This window comes from Lacerta agilis, chromosome 10 (assembly GCF_009819535.1).
Source record: "Lacerta agilis isolate rLacAgi1 chromosome 10, rLacAgi1.pri, whole genome shotgun sequence".
Classification (NCBI taxonomy): Eukaryota; Metazoa; Chordata; class Lepidosauria; order Squamata; family Lacertidae; genus Lacerta; species Lacerta agilis.
Genome location: NC_046321.1, coordinates 1,988,818 through 2,002,533, shown reverse-complemented (window position 1 = coordinate 2,002,533; position 13,716 = coordinate 1,988,818). Strand labels below are relative to the sequence as shown.

Here is a 13,716-nt window from a genome sequence, read left to right as displayed (position 1 = left end):
CTTTTCCAGCATGTACTCAAAGCATTCGGGAACAGCACCATACAAACAGACGGAGCTAAATAATTTGTTGTTGTTGTTGTTCAGTCGTTCAGTCGTGTCCGACTCTTCGTGACCCCATGGACCAGAGCACGCCAGGCACGCCTATCCTTCACTGCCTCTCGCAGTTTGGCCAAACTCATGTTAGTAGCTTCGAAAACACTGTCCAACCATCTCGTCCTCTGTCGTCCCCTTCTCCTTGTGCCATCCATCTTTCCCAACATCAGGGTCTTTTCCAGGGAGTCTTCTCTTCTCATGAGGTGGCCAAAGTACTGGAGCCTCAACTTCAGGATCTGTCCTTCCAGTGAGCACTCAGGGCTGATTTCTTTAAGGATGGATAGGTTTGATCTTCTTGCAGTCCATGGGACTCTCAAGAGTCTCCTCCAGCACCAGAATTCAAAAGCATCGATTCTTCGGCGATCGGCCTTCTTTATGGTCCAGCTCTCACTTCGGTACATTACTACTGGAAAAACCATAGCTTGAACTATACGGACCTTTGTAATAATAATAATAATAATAATAATAATAATAATAATAATAATAATAATAATAATAATAGCATGGCATTTTCTTACATTTTAACAACTCGGAAGATGTATTGGCCAATCGGAAAGCTTGCTCTGGGCAGCGTGGTGCCCAAGACGCCTGCCCTCTGAACAACCCTGCGAGGCAGGCCAGCCAGCTCCCCACTCCTCATCCAGATGCACTACCTGATGGGCTGTCACGACGACTGACATTGCGGCAAAGCCCTCCCTTGGGTGACTTTCATTTCAGGGAGGGGGGGTGATGGAGAGAGGGGTGTCAGGAGAGGATGAGGCCCCTGTGTGGTCTGGGAGATGGGAAATGAATCCTGTGTGGCAGTGATGGCCAAACTTGGCCCTCCAGCTGTTTTGGGACTACAATTCCCATCATCCCTGACCATTGGTCCTGTTATCTAAGGATGATGGGAGTTGTAGTCCCAAAACAGCTAGAGGGCCAAGTTTGGCCATCACTGCTGTGTGGGATGTGATATATAAGTAGCAGTCAATTGCAGCATTCCTTATTTTCCTAGAGTGGACATGCAGGGGAATGTTTGGTCCAGCCAGTTGAAAACTTCCTGTTTCCTCCTGGCTGGAGCATCCTTCCTTTGCATGTGACTAGAGGTGGGCGTGACCTTACCTGTCCAGGTAACAAAGGGGACAAGGCATGCAGCACTCTCTCCTTTTTGACTTCTTCCGTCGTTGGCGCAGCTTTTAGCTAGAGATGCTCTGTTGGCTTTCAGAGAACAGAGGACACTGGGATTATCCCCATATGGGATAGATCCACATGCATATACTTTGTAACTAAGTCTGCCTTCAGGGATACAACCGTGAACTGAATGTGAGTAAACTACTTTTATATAATTTACACAAGATTGCGGCATGTTTATTCTTTTAAGAGGGATATAAAGGGGACTTGCCAGGAATCTAATATTGAGAGGCTTACACGAGCCTGCAACAAGCTTTCTGCTGTGCACATTTAAAAAGGGGAATGTAAAATTCTGCTATCGCAAGTTAGGAAGGATATTAATAAACAATATAACCTCTCCTGCCTCCCTGAACATTCCCACATCCTGAGCCATCCAAAAAAGCACGAGAGAGAGAGAGAGAGAGAGAGAGAGAGAGAGAGAGAGAGAGAGAGAGGAGAGACTGAGATTCCCGGAGCATTTTGCATCATAAATAAACCAGGAAGGAGTCGTTCTTCATCTGCATTAAAAGCTGCAAGCAGAGAGCGAAGCCCTGCTCTGCACCACACAAATGAGGCTGGGGGAAGGGAGTCCTCTCTGCCTGGCAGCTGCTGCTGCTGCCACCACTGGCCTATTTGATGCCCAGATGGGTTTCCAGATCTGACAGAGTTTGGACAGCAACGCCTGGGATGCCCAGAGAAGCAGGTTTCACAATGCTCTACAAAAACCAGGCCGGGCATTTGCAGCTTTTGCAGGATTAAGTCAGAAACAGAGGAAGCCGACTAGTTCCGGGAGCAATTCTATCGCAGTGTTTTGGACAGAGGAAAGAAAGTCCTTCTTCATGCAGCTCACGCCCCCAGGAGGCAGGGATGGCCACCAAGATAGCTGCAAATATGATGTTTTAAGTGCATTGTTCAAATGTGCCATTAGATGGCGATGCTGAGCTTCTGGCAAATTCATATATGATGATGATGATGATGATGATGATGATGATGATGTTCAGTCGTTTAGTCGTGTCCGACTCTTCGTGACCCCATGGACCAGAGCATGCCAGGCACCCCTATCCTCCACTGCCTCCCGCAGTTTGGTCAGACTCATGCCAGTCGCTTCGAGAACACTGTCCAACCATCTCATCCTCTGTCGTCCCCTTCTCCTTGTGCCCTCCATCTTTCCCAACATCAGGGTCTTTTCTAGGGAGTCTTCTCTTCTCATGAGGTGGCCAAAGTACTGGAGCCTCAGCTTCAGGATCTGTCCTTCCATTGAGCACTCAGGGCTGATTTCTTTCAGGATGGAGAGGTTTGATCTTCTTGCAGTCCATGGGACTCTCAAGAGTCTCCTCCAGCACCAGAATTCAAAAGCATCAATTCTTATGCGATCAGCCTTCTTTATGGTCCAGCTCTCACTTCCATACATCACTACTGGGAAAACCATAGCTTTAACTATACGGACCTTTGTTGACAAAGTGATGTCTCTGCTTTTGAAGATGCTGTCTAGGCTTGTCATTGCTGAATTTATACCCCACCTTTTCCTCAAAGGAGCTCAAGGTGCTGTCTGTCATTCTCTCCCTCCTTGTTTAATCCCCACAACAAAACTTTGAGGTCGGTCAGGCTGAGAGAAGGCAATGACTGTCCCCCCAGGGCACCCAGTGAGCTTCAAGGCTGATTGGGGGGGGGGATTTGAGAGCCCAGCTCTCCCAGCTCCTAGCCCAGCGTGGCATAGTGGTTAAGAGTGGCAGACTCATAATCTGGGGAACTGGGTTCGATTCCCCGCTCCTCCACATGCAGCTGCTGGGTGACCTTGGGCTAGTCACACTTCTCTGACGTCTCTCAGCCCCACTCGCCTCACAGAGTGTGTGTTGTGGGGGAGGAAGGGAAAGGAGAATGTGAGCCGCTTTGAGACTCCTTCGGGTAGTGAAAAGCGGGATATCAAATCCAAACTCTTCTTCTTCTAACCAAAACCCAGCACTTGGTCTCTAAAGTCCATTTAGAAATGCGTAGCGTGTGCAAAGACGTTTAAACACAACTTTTCATGCACACACACACACACACAACGTGGAAACAGGTCTGAGTGGAGTTTTGAAGGATGTGAAACTGATAGCAACTCAAAACAAAACAAAATAAAAAATTCCCTAGGAATTGTGCATGCACACGAAAGCTCATACCAAGAACTAACTTAGTTGGTCTCTAAGGTGCTACTGGAAGGAATTTTTTATTTTATTTTGTTTTGACTATGGCAGACCAACACGGCTACCTACCTGATAGCAACTCAAACAGGCTGAGCTCTGCCTGCAGGGGGCTGGACTAGATGATCCTCAGACCCCTTCCGACTCTAAGATTCTCTGATTCCTTCTTCCGAAAGGCACCCGCTGGGTGTTGGGTCGGGGCATCTTTAGTATTCCCTTCTTTCCCCATGGAAACAGCTGCTTCAAACCATCCTCTCTCCCCCCCCCCCCCCCACTCCCCATCTCGTGTCAATTCATGTGCTTGTCACTAAGCCCCTTTTGGAATTAATCTTTCCCAACCTCCCCCCCCCCCACTTTAATCTGCTATGTCATTAACCCTCCCTAGAGGGCTCAGTGGGCAAGGCTGTAAGTGCAATTTTCTGAAATAAGTGTTCCAAATAATGTGCCATACGGAAGAGAGGTAGGAAGGCAGAGGAACAGCAAAGAGGCATCGCTTTCTGAGAGCACCTTAGCATTCTGAAAGATGACTGAAAACATTCCCGGTTTAACCACCGGTGCCCCGTTTTTTTTGTCAACATCGAATGGACGGGGTTCCGATTCATTCACGTAAAAAACCCTTTCCTAAAGCCACACGTGGCAGTGCACCAATCAGGCTGCAATAAACCTGAGGATACTTGCAAGAACTCAGTTATTTCCATGCAGCTGGCAGTGCCTGCACTGTGGAACTCCCTGCCTCTTGATATCACTGCATGCTTTTGTGGGGCCCGCTGAAACCATTTTTGCTTAGACAAGCCAGTCCAGATGTTTAGAAAGTTGGCCCAAGTTTTAATTCTGTTCTTAGTTTATCACAAATTTTTAAATCAATATACAGAAGGTACAAATCATTCACCTTGCAAGTTTTCTTACAACAGCCCTGCTAGTGTTGTTAATCGTTTACAGTTATCCTTCAGATATTGTACAAATTTACTCCAGTCTTTTCGGAAAGCTTGATCACGCTGGTTTCGGATTTTCCCAGTCAGCTTTGCCAGTTCTGCATAGCCCATCATCTTCACCTGCCACTCTTCTGACGAAGGGATTTCCTGTGCTTCCATTTTTTGGGCTAAAGGAGTTCTTGCTCCTTTTGTCGCATGTATTAACAGTTTAATGTCTCTCTTTGGGATCTCTTCCCCTACTACAGCTAACAGAAATGCCTCTGGTTTCCCCCCCCCCAACAAAAGTGCTTTAAAACATATTCTTTAACTCATGTCTGCTCTCTTTTTCTCCCCTGCGTGACCAGGACTCTCTGAACAACAACAGCAGCTGCAACCCAGCACCCCCCTTGCAAAGGGCCACCTGGCAGGAGACTCTGCTCCACACTTCCTCCTCCTCCTCCTCCTCCTCTTCGGTGCCCCATGCTGGTAAGTGCTCTCCCTGGGCCCCTGGGTTTAAACTGGCTCTCCACAGCAAGCAGAAACTATGCCGGAGGGTGGAGACAGTGGCGTACCGAGCCGCTTGGCTGTCGGGAGCGGCAAGCCAAGTGGCACCCCCTGGGGGCGGGGCCTCGCTCCGTAGCGTATTCGTCGTGACATCATGATGCATGCGCTACGGAGCGCAGCCCAGGCGGACTGCGCATGTCCGCAGCAGCCTGGGAGGACTGCGCATGTCCGCACATGTGAAGTCCTTGCAGGCTGCTGCGGACATGCGCAGTCCGCCCGGACTCCCAAGCCACCGCCCGGCACCCCTTCTGTGCGGCAGCTTCTCGCGCGGAAGGGCTGCCGGGCGACAGCTTGGGAGTCGCACTCGCAGGGGCGGGTGGCGCAGAGTGTCACCCTCCCCCAGGCTGGAACCCATGGCGAACTGCCCCCAACGCCCCACCCTCCTGCACCTCTGGGTGGAGATACAGAGGTGGGGGACTTTCAGCCCGGTGCAGGTCCCAGTTAGACCGCGAGCCCCCCCCCCCGACAAATCACATTGTATGGGGTGTCGGGTATGGAGGAGGCTGCAGAGTAGCAACTGAGATATGACAATGGTTCCTCACAAGCAGGGCTCATTGTTGGTGTCGATCAGCCGACAGGGAATCCTGCTGGCACCAGAATCTCCATAGCGCTGCCTGATTTGTCGGGATCGTTTTCTCCGTTTGCAGGAAGCTGTTTGCATTCATTCCCCAGCCCCCTCTGCCTTCTTCCTTCAGCAGAGGGAGCTGCTTGCATGGATACCGCTTCCTCCATCGAGATTGCAAGTCCCCATTCAAGGCGCCCTCCCAGTGCCAATCAGCTGATTGTTGCAGAAAGTGTGTCTCCGCAGAAGGTTGCTGCAACTGCCAATCAGCTGAACGTTGGCAGCTGTTAGTCACCTGTTGTTGTTAAGGCATCAGGCAATTGGTGGTGGGCGGTCTCACACCCTTGTCCAAGTTGGTGCATAGCAGGGGTTGTGGGGGGGGGGAATTAGGGATGTGGATCCAACTCCCTCACTTCTGCACTAGAGGGACTCAAGAGATGAGTTGTGGAGGACTTGCCAGCCAGGGTCTGGGTCATGGAATGGCAACAGCAAAGGCCTTATCTAGTTGCATGGTGATAGGTTGGTCCAACTAGATAAGGTCCAGGGTGAGCAGGAGGCTTCAGGTCTGGGCGGCGGTTGTGTAGACTCCCCCAGATTGCTGGCTTTGACCTCATTCGTGTGTTCTCGGGATGGTTCCCAAGTCCTGAACGGTGCCGTCTGTTCCTTCCCCTTGCAGAGCGATCCTCCCCTGCGCACCCGTGTCTCCAGGACGGACCGTGCTCAGACACGCGGAGTGGCACAGGTCCTGGCCGCGCCCAACCTCCTTGCAAACCACCGCTTTATGATGCCGAAGGGAACAGCCAGGAGCTGCGGGAGGCCCCTCCCCCTGCCCGACCTGGGGAGGACTACAACATGAATATCGTCTCCGCCATGCCCTGCTCTCAGCCTCCTTCAGCTTCATCTGTCCAGGCCCCCAGGGAGGTCGTGGAAGATCCCCAAGGTCCCATCACCCGCCTGGAGTCCCAGCCGCCCGTCTTCAGCCCCCACAGGTCGCCGGCAACGGAGATTTACTGCGCCAGGTTCCAGCGGGATGCGGCAGGATGCCAGGAGGCAGAGAAGGCGGCTGGGGGCTCCCCTGTCATCTTTGCTGGAGGGAAATCAGGGCACGGGTCCCCCATCTCACTGATTGACCAGGGAGGCTCCCCGCTGTCAGACGACGAGCCTCCCAAGGGCCGCCGAGACGCCGGGTCTGGAAGGAACCACCCCTCGGGAGACCACGCCGCCCCGACCAGAACAGCAACGGAATCCCTAAGCTCCGAAGGAGAAAGCGGCCACAGGGGCCGGGCACCCAGTGTGCGAGGGCCACCTTCCGCCTCGTCGGACACCACATCCCCCTCGTCAGACCCCGGTATCGAGGCTGACCTCACCAGCCGCAACTCCAAATCCTTCCCGCCATGCAGCCGGCACAGCGAGGACCTCAGCTCGCCTGGCTCCGACTCGGACGTGGAGGGCGAGATCGAGGCGGCCTTTGCCTGCAGCGGAAACCGCCTGGCCAGCAACATGATCTCCAGCATCTCTGAGACGGAGCTGGACCTGAGCAGCGACAGCAGCAGTGGACGCTCCTCCCACCTCACCAACTCCATCGAGGAGGCCAGCTCCCCGGGCTCAGAGGCGGACCTGGAGGCGGACCTGGAGTCCCGGGGGGTGCTGGGCCTGAAGGACGCCCTCCTGCTAGACGTGGGCAAGGAGGAGGAGGATGGGGTGGCAGTGGCCCCAGAGAGTGCAGTGGTGCGGAGGGACAGCCTGGCGGCCCTCAAGATAGAGGAGTTCTACGAGGACCCGTCCGCTCCCATCGAGCCAACGGACAGGCCCCTCTCGGACCCACTGGACTTGGAGATTGACCCCGACCACAGCCTGGAGACCCTGCGGCGCTCCTTCTACTTGCCGGTGGGGGCCAAGCTTGTGCCCAAGGGCCGCAGCGACAGCAACGACCTTGCAGGGAACAGCGAGTACGACTCCGAATCCGACTCGGAGTCGGAGCCGGACCTGAGCGAGGATTCCGACTCCCCGTGGCTGCTCAGCAACCTGGTGAACAAGATGATCTCAGAAGGCTCGTACCCCATCAAGTGTGCCGACGAGTGTTTCCCAGCAGCCCACTCCCTCTCGGACACCATCTCTCCCGCCTCCGACCTGGAGCCCGAGATCCCCAGCGAGGCCCTGGGGGAGGCGCAGCCCGGCCCTCCGCAGAGCATCGAGCTGGTGGACATGGAGACCCTGCGGTGTTCGCTACGGGATGAGGAGAAGCCCACCGAGCCAGGGGGCCCGGCGGACGAGGTGGGGCCCTACCTGTTCATGAGCAACCTGACCAACGACACCATTGCTCCTGTCTTTCCTGGGAGGCCACTCTCCGGCTGCTGCAAGAGCAGCAGCGGCACCCCAGCCAAGGGCTTGCCCCCCAGGGAGGTTGCGGTCAAAGCCGACCCAGCCACGGGGGCTGAGGACTGGGCGATCGACGGGGACCTGGACTCTGGCATCTTGGAGGACAACGACATGATTGACGACGTCCGGTTAGAGGGCAGCGAGGGGCTGGACGTCTCCACCGCCAAGACCAACCGTTGCTTCAGCTTGGCCTACTCTCCTGAGGAGGAGGAGGACGGGGAGGCCCCTTCCCTAGGCAGCCTGAAGGGCTCCCCCTTCTCCGAGGAGATGCCCCTGCCCCCGCCCACCATAGCGATGGACGACTCCCTGGCCTACGACTCCGTCAAGTACACCCTCGTCGTGGACGAAAACACCCAGCTGGAGCTGGTCAGCCTCAAGCGTTGCACGTCGGTGCTGAGCGACGACAGCGAGTTGCTGCGGGCATGCGACGCTGGTGACCTGGAGGATGCGGGCAGTGACTTTGGGGAGGGGTTGGTGGCCCCGGATGGGCGCAGCTCTTCCTCGGAGGACTCCTCGCCCGAGGCCGACCTCCACTTCTCAAAGAAGTTCCTCAACGTCTTTGTCAACAGCACCTCCCGTTCCTCCAGTGAGTGACACCCCCTCTGTGGCTGGAGGAGGCGGGTTGGGTGGGGGGAGAGGGAGGGAGGGAGGGCACTTCCTGCAACCAGCACATGACTGCCTGTTGCCACCCCAAATCTCCTGGATGCAAGATCCAGGGGCCCTTCTGCTTTGGTCTCCTGGCTCCCAAGCAACAGGGACCCTCCCCCCCCAGGGCCTCACCTGCTGCTGCCCCATTGTGGCCACAGAGGGTCTTGATTGGCTGTCTTCCTGCCAAGAGGCAGGCCTCTGCAATTGGCTTCCCATCCTTAGAAGAAGAAGCCCTCTGTCCTAACAGCATGATTGGTACAGATGCCACACCCTGCCCTTGATTGGTACAGATGCCCCATCGCATCCCTGATTGGTACAGATGCCCTATCCCATCCCTGATTGGTACAGATGCCCAATCCTATCCCTGATTGGTACAGATGCTCCATCCCATCCCTGATTGGTACAGATGCCCCATCCCATCCCTGATTGGTACAGATGCCCTACCCCATCCCTGATTGGTACAGATGCCCTACCCCATCCCTGATTGGTACAGATGCCCCATCCCATCCCTCATGGGTAAAGATGCCCCATCCCATCCCTGATTGGTACAGATGCCCCATCCCATCCCTGATTGGTACAGATGCCCCATCCCATCCCTGATTGGTACAGATGCCCTACCCCATCCCTGATTGGTACAGATGCCCCATCCCATCCCTGATTGGTACAGATGCCCCATCCCATCCCTGATTGGTACAGATGCCCTACCCCATCCCTGATTGGTACAGATGCCCTATCCCATCCCTCATGGGTACAGATGCCCATCCCATCCCTGATTGGTACAGATGCCCCATCCCATCCCTGATTGGTACAGATGCCCCATCCCATCCCTGATTGGTACAGATGCCCCATCCCATCCCTGATTGGTACAGATGCCCTACCCCATCCCTGATTGGTACAGATGCCCTATCCCATCCCTCATGGGTACAGATGCCCATCCCATCCCTGATTGGTACAGATGCCCCATCCCATCCCTGATTGGTACAGATGCCCTACCCCATCCCTGATTGGTACAGATGCCCTATCCCATCCCTGATTGGTACAGATGCCCTATCCCATCCCTGATTGGTACAGATGCCCCATCCCATCCCTGATTGGTACAGATGCCCTACCCCATCCCTGATTGGTACAGATGCCCTATCCCATCCCTGATTGGTACAGATGCCCCATCCCATCCCTGATTGGTACAGATGCCCTACCCCATCCCTGATTGGTACAGATGCCCTATCCCATCCCTGATTGGTACAGATGCCCTATCCCATCCCTGATTGGTACAGATGCCCTATCCCATCCCTGATTGGTACAGATGCCCCATCCCATCCCTGATTGGTACAGATGCCCCATCCCATCCCTGATTGGTACAGATGCCCCATCCCATCCCTGATTGGTACAGATGCCCTATCCCATCCCTGATTGGTACAGATGCCCTATCCCATCCCTGATTGGTACAGATGCCCCATCCCATCCCTGATTGGTACAGATGCCCCATCCCATCCCTGATTCATGCAGATGTTGCACCCCAATTCTGATTGGTACAGATGCCCTATCCCATCCCTGATTGGTACAGATGCCCCATCCCATCCCTGATTGGTACAGATGCCCTACCCCATCCCTGATTGGTACAGATGCCCCATCCCATCCCTGATTGGTACAGATGCCCCATCCCATCCCTGATTGGTACAGATGCCCTACCCCATCCCTGGTTGGTACAGATGCCCTATCCCATCCCTCATGGGTACAGATGCCCATCCCATCCCTGAGTGGTACAGATGCCCCATCCCATCCCTGATTGGTACAGATGCCCCATCCCATCCCTGATTGGTACAGATGCCCCATCCCATCCCTGATTGGTACAGATGCCCTACCCCATCCCTGATTGGTACAGATGCCCTATCCCATCCCTCATGGGTACAGATGCCCATCCCATCCCTGATTGGTACAGATGCCCCATCCCATCCCTGATTGGTACAGATGCCCTACCCCATCCCTGATTGGTACAGATGCCCTATCCCATCCCTGATTGGTACAGATGCCCTATCCCATCCCTGATTGGTACAGATGCCCCATCCCATCCCTGATTGGTACAGATGCCCTACCCCATCCCTGATTGGTACAGATGCCCTATCCCATCCCTGATTGGTACAGATGCCCTATCCCATCCCTGATTGGTACAGATGCCCCATCCCATCCCTGATTGGTACAGATGCCCTACCCCATCCCTGATTGGTACAGATGCCCTATCCCATCCCTGATTGGTACAGATGCCCCATCCCATCCCTGATTGGTACAGATGCCCCATCCCATCCCTGATTGGTACAGATGCCCTACCCCATCCCTGATTGGCACAGATGCCCTATCCCATCCCTGATTGGTACAGATGCCCTATCCCATCCCTGATTGGTACAGATGCCCCATCCCATCCCTGATTGGTACAGATGCCCTACCCCATCCCTGATTGGTACAGATGCCCTATCCCATCCCTGATTGGTACAGATGCCCCATCCCATCCCTGATTGGTACAGATGCCCTACCCCATCCCTGATTGGTACAGATGCCCTATCCCATCCCTGATTGGTACAGATGCCCTATCCCATCCCTGATTGGTACAGATGCCCCATCCCATCCCTGATTGGTACAGATGCCCCATCCCATCCCTGATTGGTACAGATGCCCCATCCCATCCCTGATTGGTACAGATGCCCTATCCCATCCCTGATTGGTACAGATGCCCTATCCCATCCCTGATTGGTACAGATGCCCCATCCCATCCCTGATTGGTACAGATGCCCTACCCCATCCCTGATTGGTACAGATGCCCCATCCCATCCCTGATTGGTACAGATGCCCCATCCCATCCCTGATTGGTACAGATGCCCTACCCCATCCCTGATTGGTACAGAAGCCCCATCCCATCCCTCATGGGTACAGATGCCCCATCCCATCCCTGATTGGTACAGATGCCCCATCCCATCCCTGATTGGTACAGAAGCCCCATCCCATCCCTCATGGGTACAGATGCCCTATCCCATCCCTGATTGGTACAGATGCCCCATCCCATCCCTGATTCATGCAGATGTTGCACCCCAATTCTGATTGGTACAGATGCCCTATCCCATCCCTGATTGGTACAGATGCCCCATCCCATCCCTGATTGGTACAGATGCCCTACCCCATCCCTGATTGGTACAGATGCCCCATCCCATCCCTGATTGGTACAGATGCCCCATCCCATCCCTGATTGGTACAGATGCCCTACCCCATCCCTGATTGGTACAGATGCCCTACCCCATCCCTCATGGGTACAGATGCCCTATCCCATCCCTGATTGGTACAGATGCCCTACCCCATCCCTCATGGGTACAGATGCCCTATCCCATCCCTGATTGGTACAGATGCCCTACCCCATCCCTCATGGGTACAGATGCCCCATCCCATCCCTGATTGGTACAGATGCCCTACCCCATCCCTCATGGGTACAGATGCCCCATCCCATCCCTGATTGGTACAGATGCCCCATCCCATCCCTGATTCATGCAGATGTTGCACCCCAATTCTGATTGGCACAGGTGCGAATCTCCTTCCCCGATATGGTAAAGCTGGCGCTCCTGACCATAGTTGTCAACCTTTCCCTTTTTTGCGGGAAATTCCCTTATTATAGCATTGGGAAACAGCAGGGGGGGGGTTGACAGCTATGCATCCTGACTAGTGCAGCACCCCTGTCCCTGATTGGTCAGCCCCTTGCTTTGGGTAATTACCTGTCTGCAGCCTGCTGTGATCCTTTCTCTGCCCCCTCAACCAGGTACAGAGTCCTTTGGTCTCTTTTCTTGCATGGTGAACGGGGAGGAGCGGGAACAGACCCACCGAGCTGTCTTCAGGTGAGAAGGGAGAGGGGAGAGGTTCAGTGGGTTCCCTCGTCCTTTGGTTTGAGGCTCCTTCAGGCCAGGAGATCAGTCCTGCAGGGCTGTCTTGGGGGGGGTGGGGGCTCCCATACTCCCCAGCAGAGCAGAAGATCATACGAGAAACCCCCTTGAGAAGAGGGAACCAGGCCCCAATTATGCCGTTTGCCATGGACACGCCAGTCAAGGCTTAACCATGGCTCCGGAAGAGGATCTCAGCAGCAGAGGGTGCTGCCAGGATACAGGGCCCTGAGTCAATTAAAAACAGCAGCCCCTGCTCAAAGGTAAACCACCACGCCACTTGCTGATGTACAGACCAACAGGAGTCAGGAATCCAGGGAATGAGGCCACCCCCTGCTAGAAATCTACGATCCTAAGAAGTGCCTGGATCATGCCCATCTTGTCCAGCATCTTGTTCTCACAGCAGATGCCCCTTTTGCGAAATCCACAGGCAGGATCCGAGCACAAGAGCCCTCTTTCCTATTGTGGTCAGTAGCCCCTGATAGATTATTCCCCCTCCGTGAATTTATCTAACCCTCTTTTAAAGACATCTAAGTTGTCGCTGCCTCCTGTGGCATGGAGTTCCACAGCTTTTTAAAAAAAGGGAGTTGGGAAAAACTTTTATGGCAGTAGGCTCAGTGACCCAAGGAGTCTAAAGCAGTAGGCTTGGAACCCGAGTAATTTCCCAGTAGCTCACGCCAACTCTTGCCGCAGCAAGAGTTATTTAAGGATTGCAGCAAATATCACGTAAACCAGAGGATCCCAAACTTTGTGGCGCCTCCTGCCCTTGAGTTCCATAATCACAGCGCCCCGCTGCCTCTTGAAACGCAGCACAAACACACACAAGAAATAATAAAGAACCGAGCTGGAAAGATTGCAGAGAAAAGGTTTTCTCCGTCTCTCATAAGGCTAGAACCCGTGGACACGTGATGAAGCCGAATGCTGGTAGATCACAGAGTTAATCTATGGAACTCCCTGCCACAGGAGGCAGGGGTGGCTACCCACCTAGGTGACTTTAAAAAGAGGGTTAGATAAATTCACGGAGGGGGAGAGGGCTGTTCTTGGACAGGTCACAATGGATGTGTCCTGCCCTCCCCAGTCGGAGGCAGTGATGCTTCTGAATCCCAGTTACTGGAGCCTGCAGGAGGGAGAGGGCTGAAGGATACATGGCTCACCTTGAAAGCCCTAAACGGCCTCGGCCCAGTAGACCTGAAGGAGCGTCTCCACGCCCATCATTCAGCCCAGACACTGAGGTCCAGCTCCGAGGGCCTTCTGGCAGCTCCCTCATTGCAAGAAGTGAGGTTAACCAGGCAGAGGGCCTTCTCGGTGGTGGCACC

The 13,716-nt window shown here is 54.4% G+C and overlaps 1 protein-coding gene across 1 annotated transcript in view; it reads left to right on the top strand.

The window, feature by feature from the left end:
- MAPK8IP2 (mitogen-activated protein kinase 8 interacting protein 2) overlaps nucleotides 1-13,716 on the top strand; it is a 47,855-nt gene that overhangs the window by 23,225 nt on the left and 10,914 nt on the right. The window contains exons 4-6 of the mRNA XM_033162486.1: nucleotides 4,699-4,819; nucleotides 6,136-8,424; nucleotides 12,283-12,358. Of these exons, the coding sequence (XP_033018377.1) occupies nucleotides 4,699-4,819; nucleotides 6,136-8,424; nucleotides 12,283-12,358 (2,486 nt within the window). The remainder of the gene's footprint in view (nucleotides 1-4,698; nucleotides 4,820-6,135; nucleotides 8,425-12,282; nucleotides 12,359-13,716) is intronic.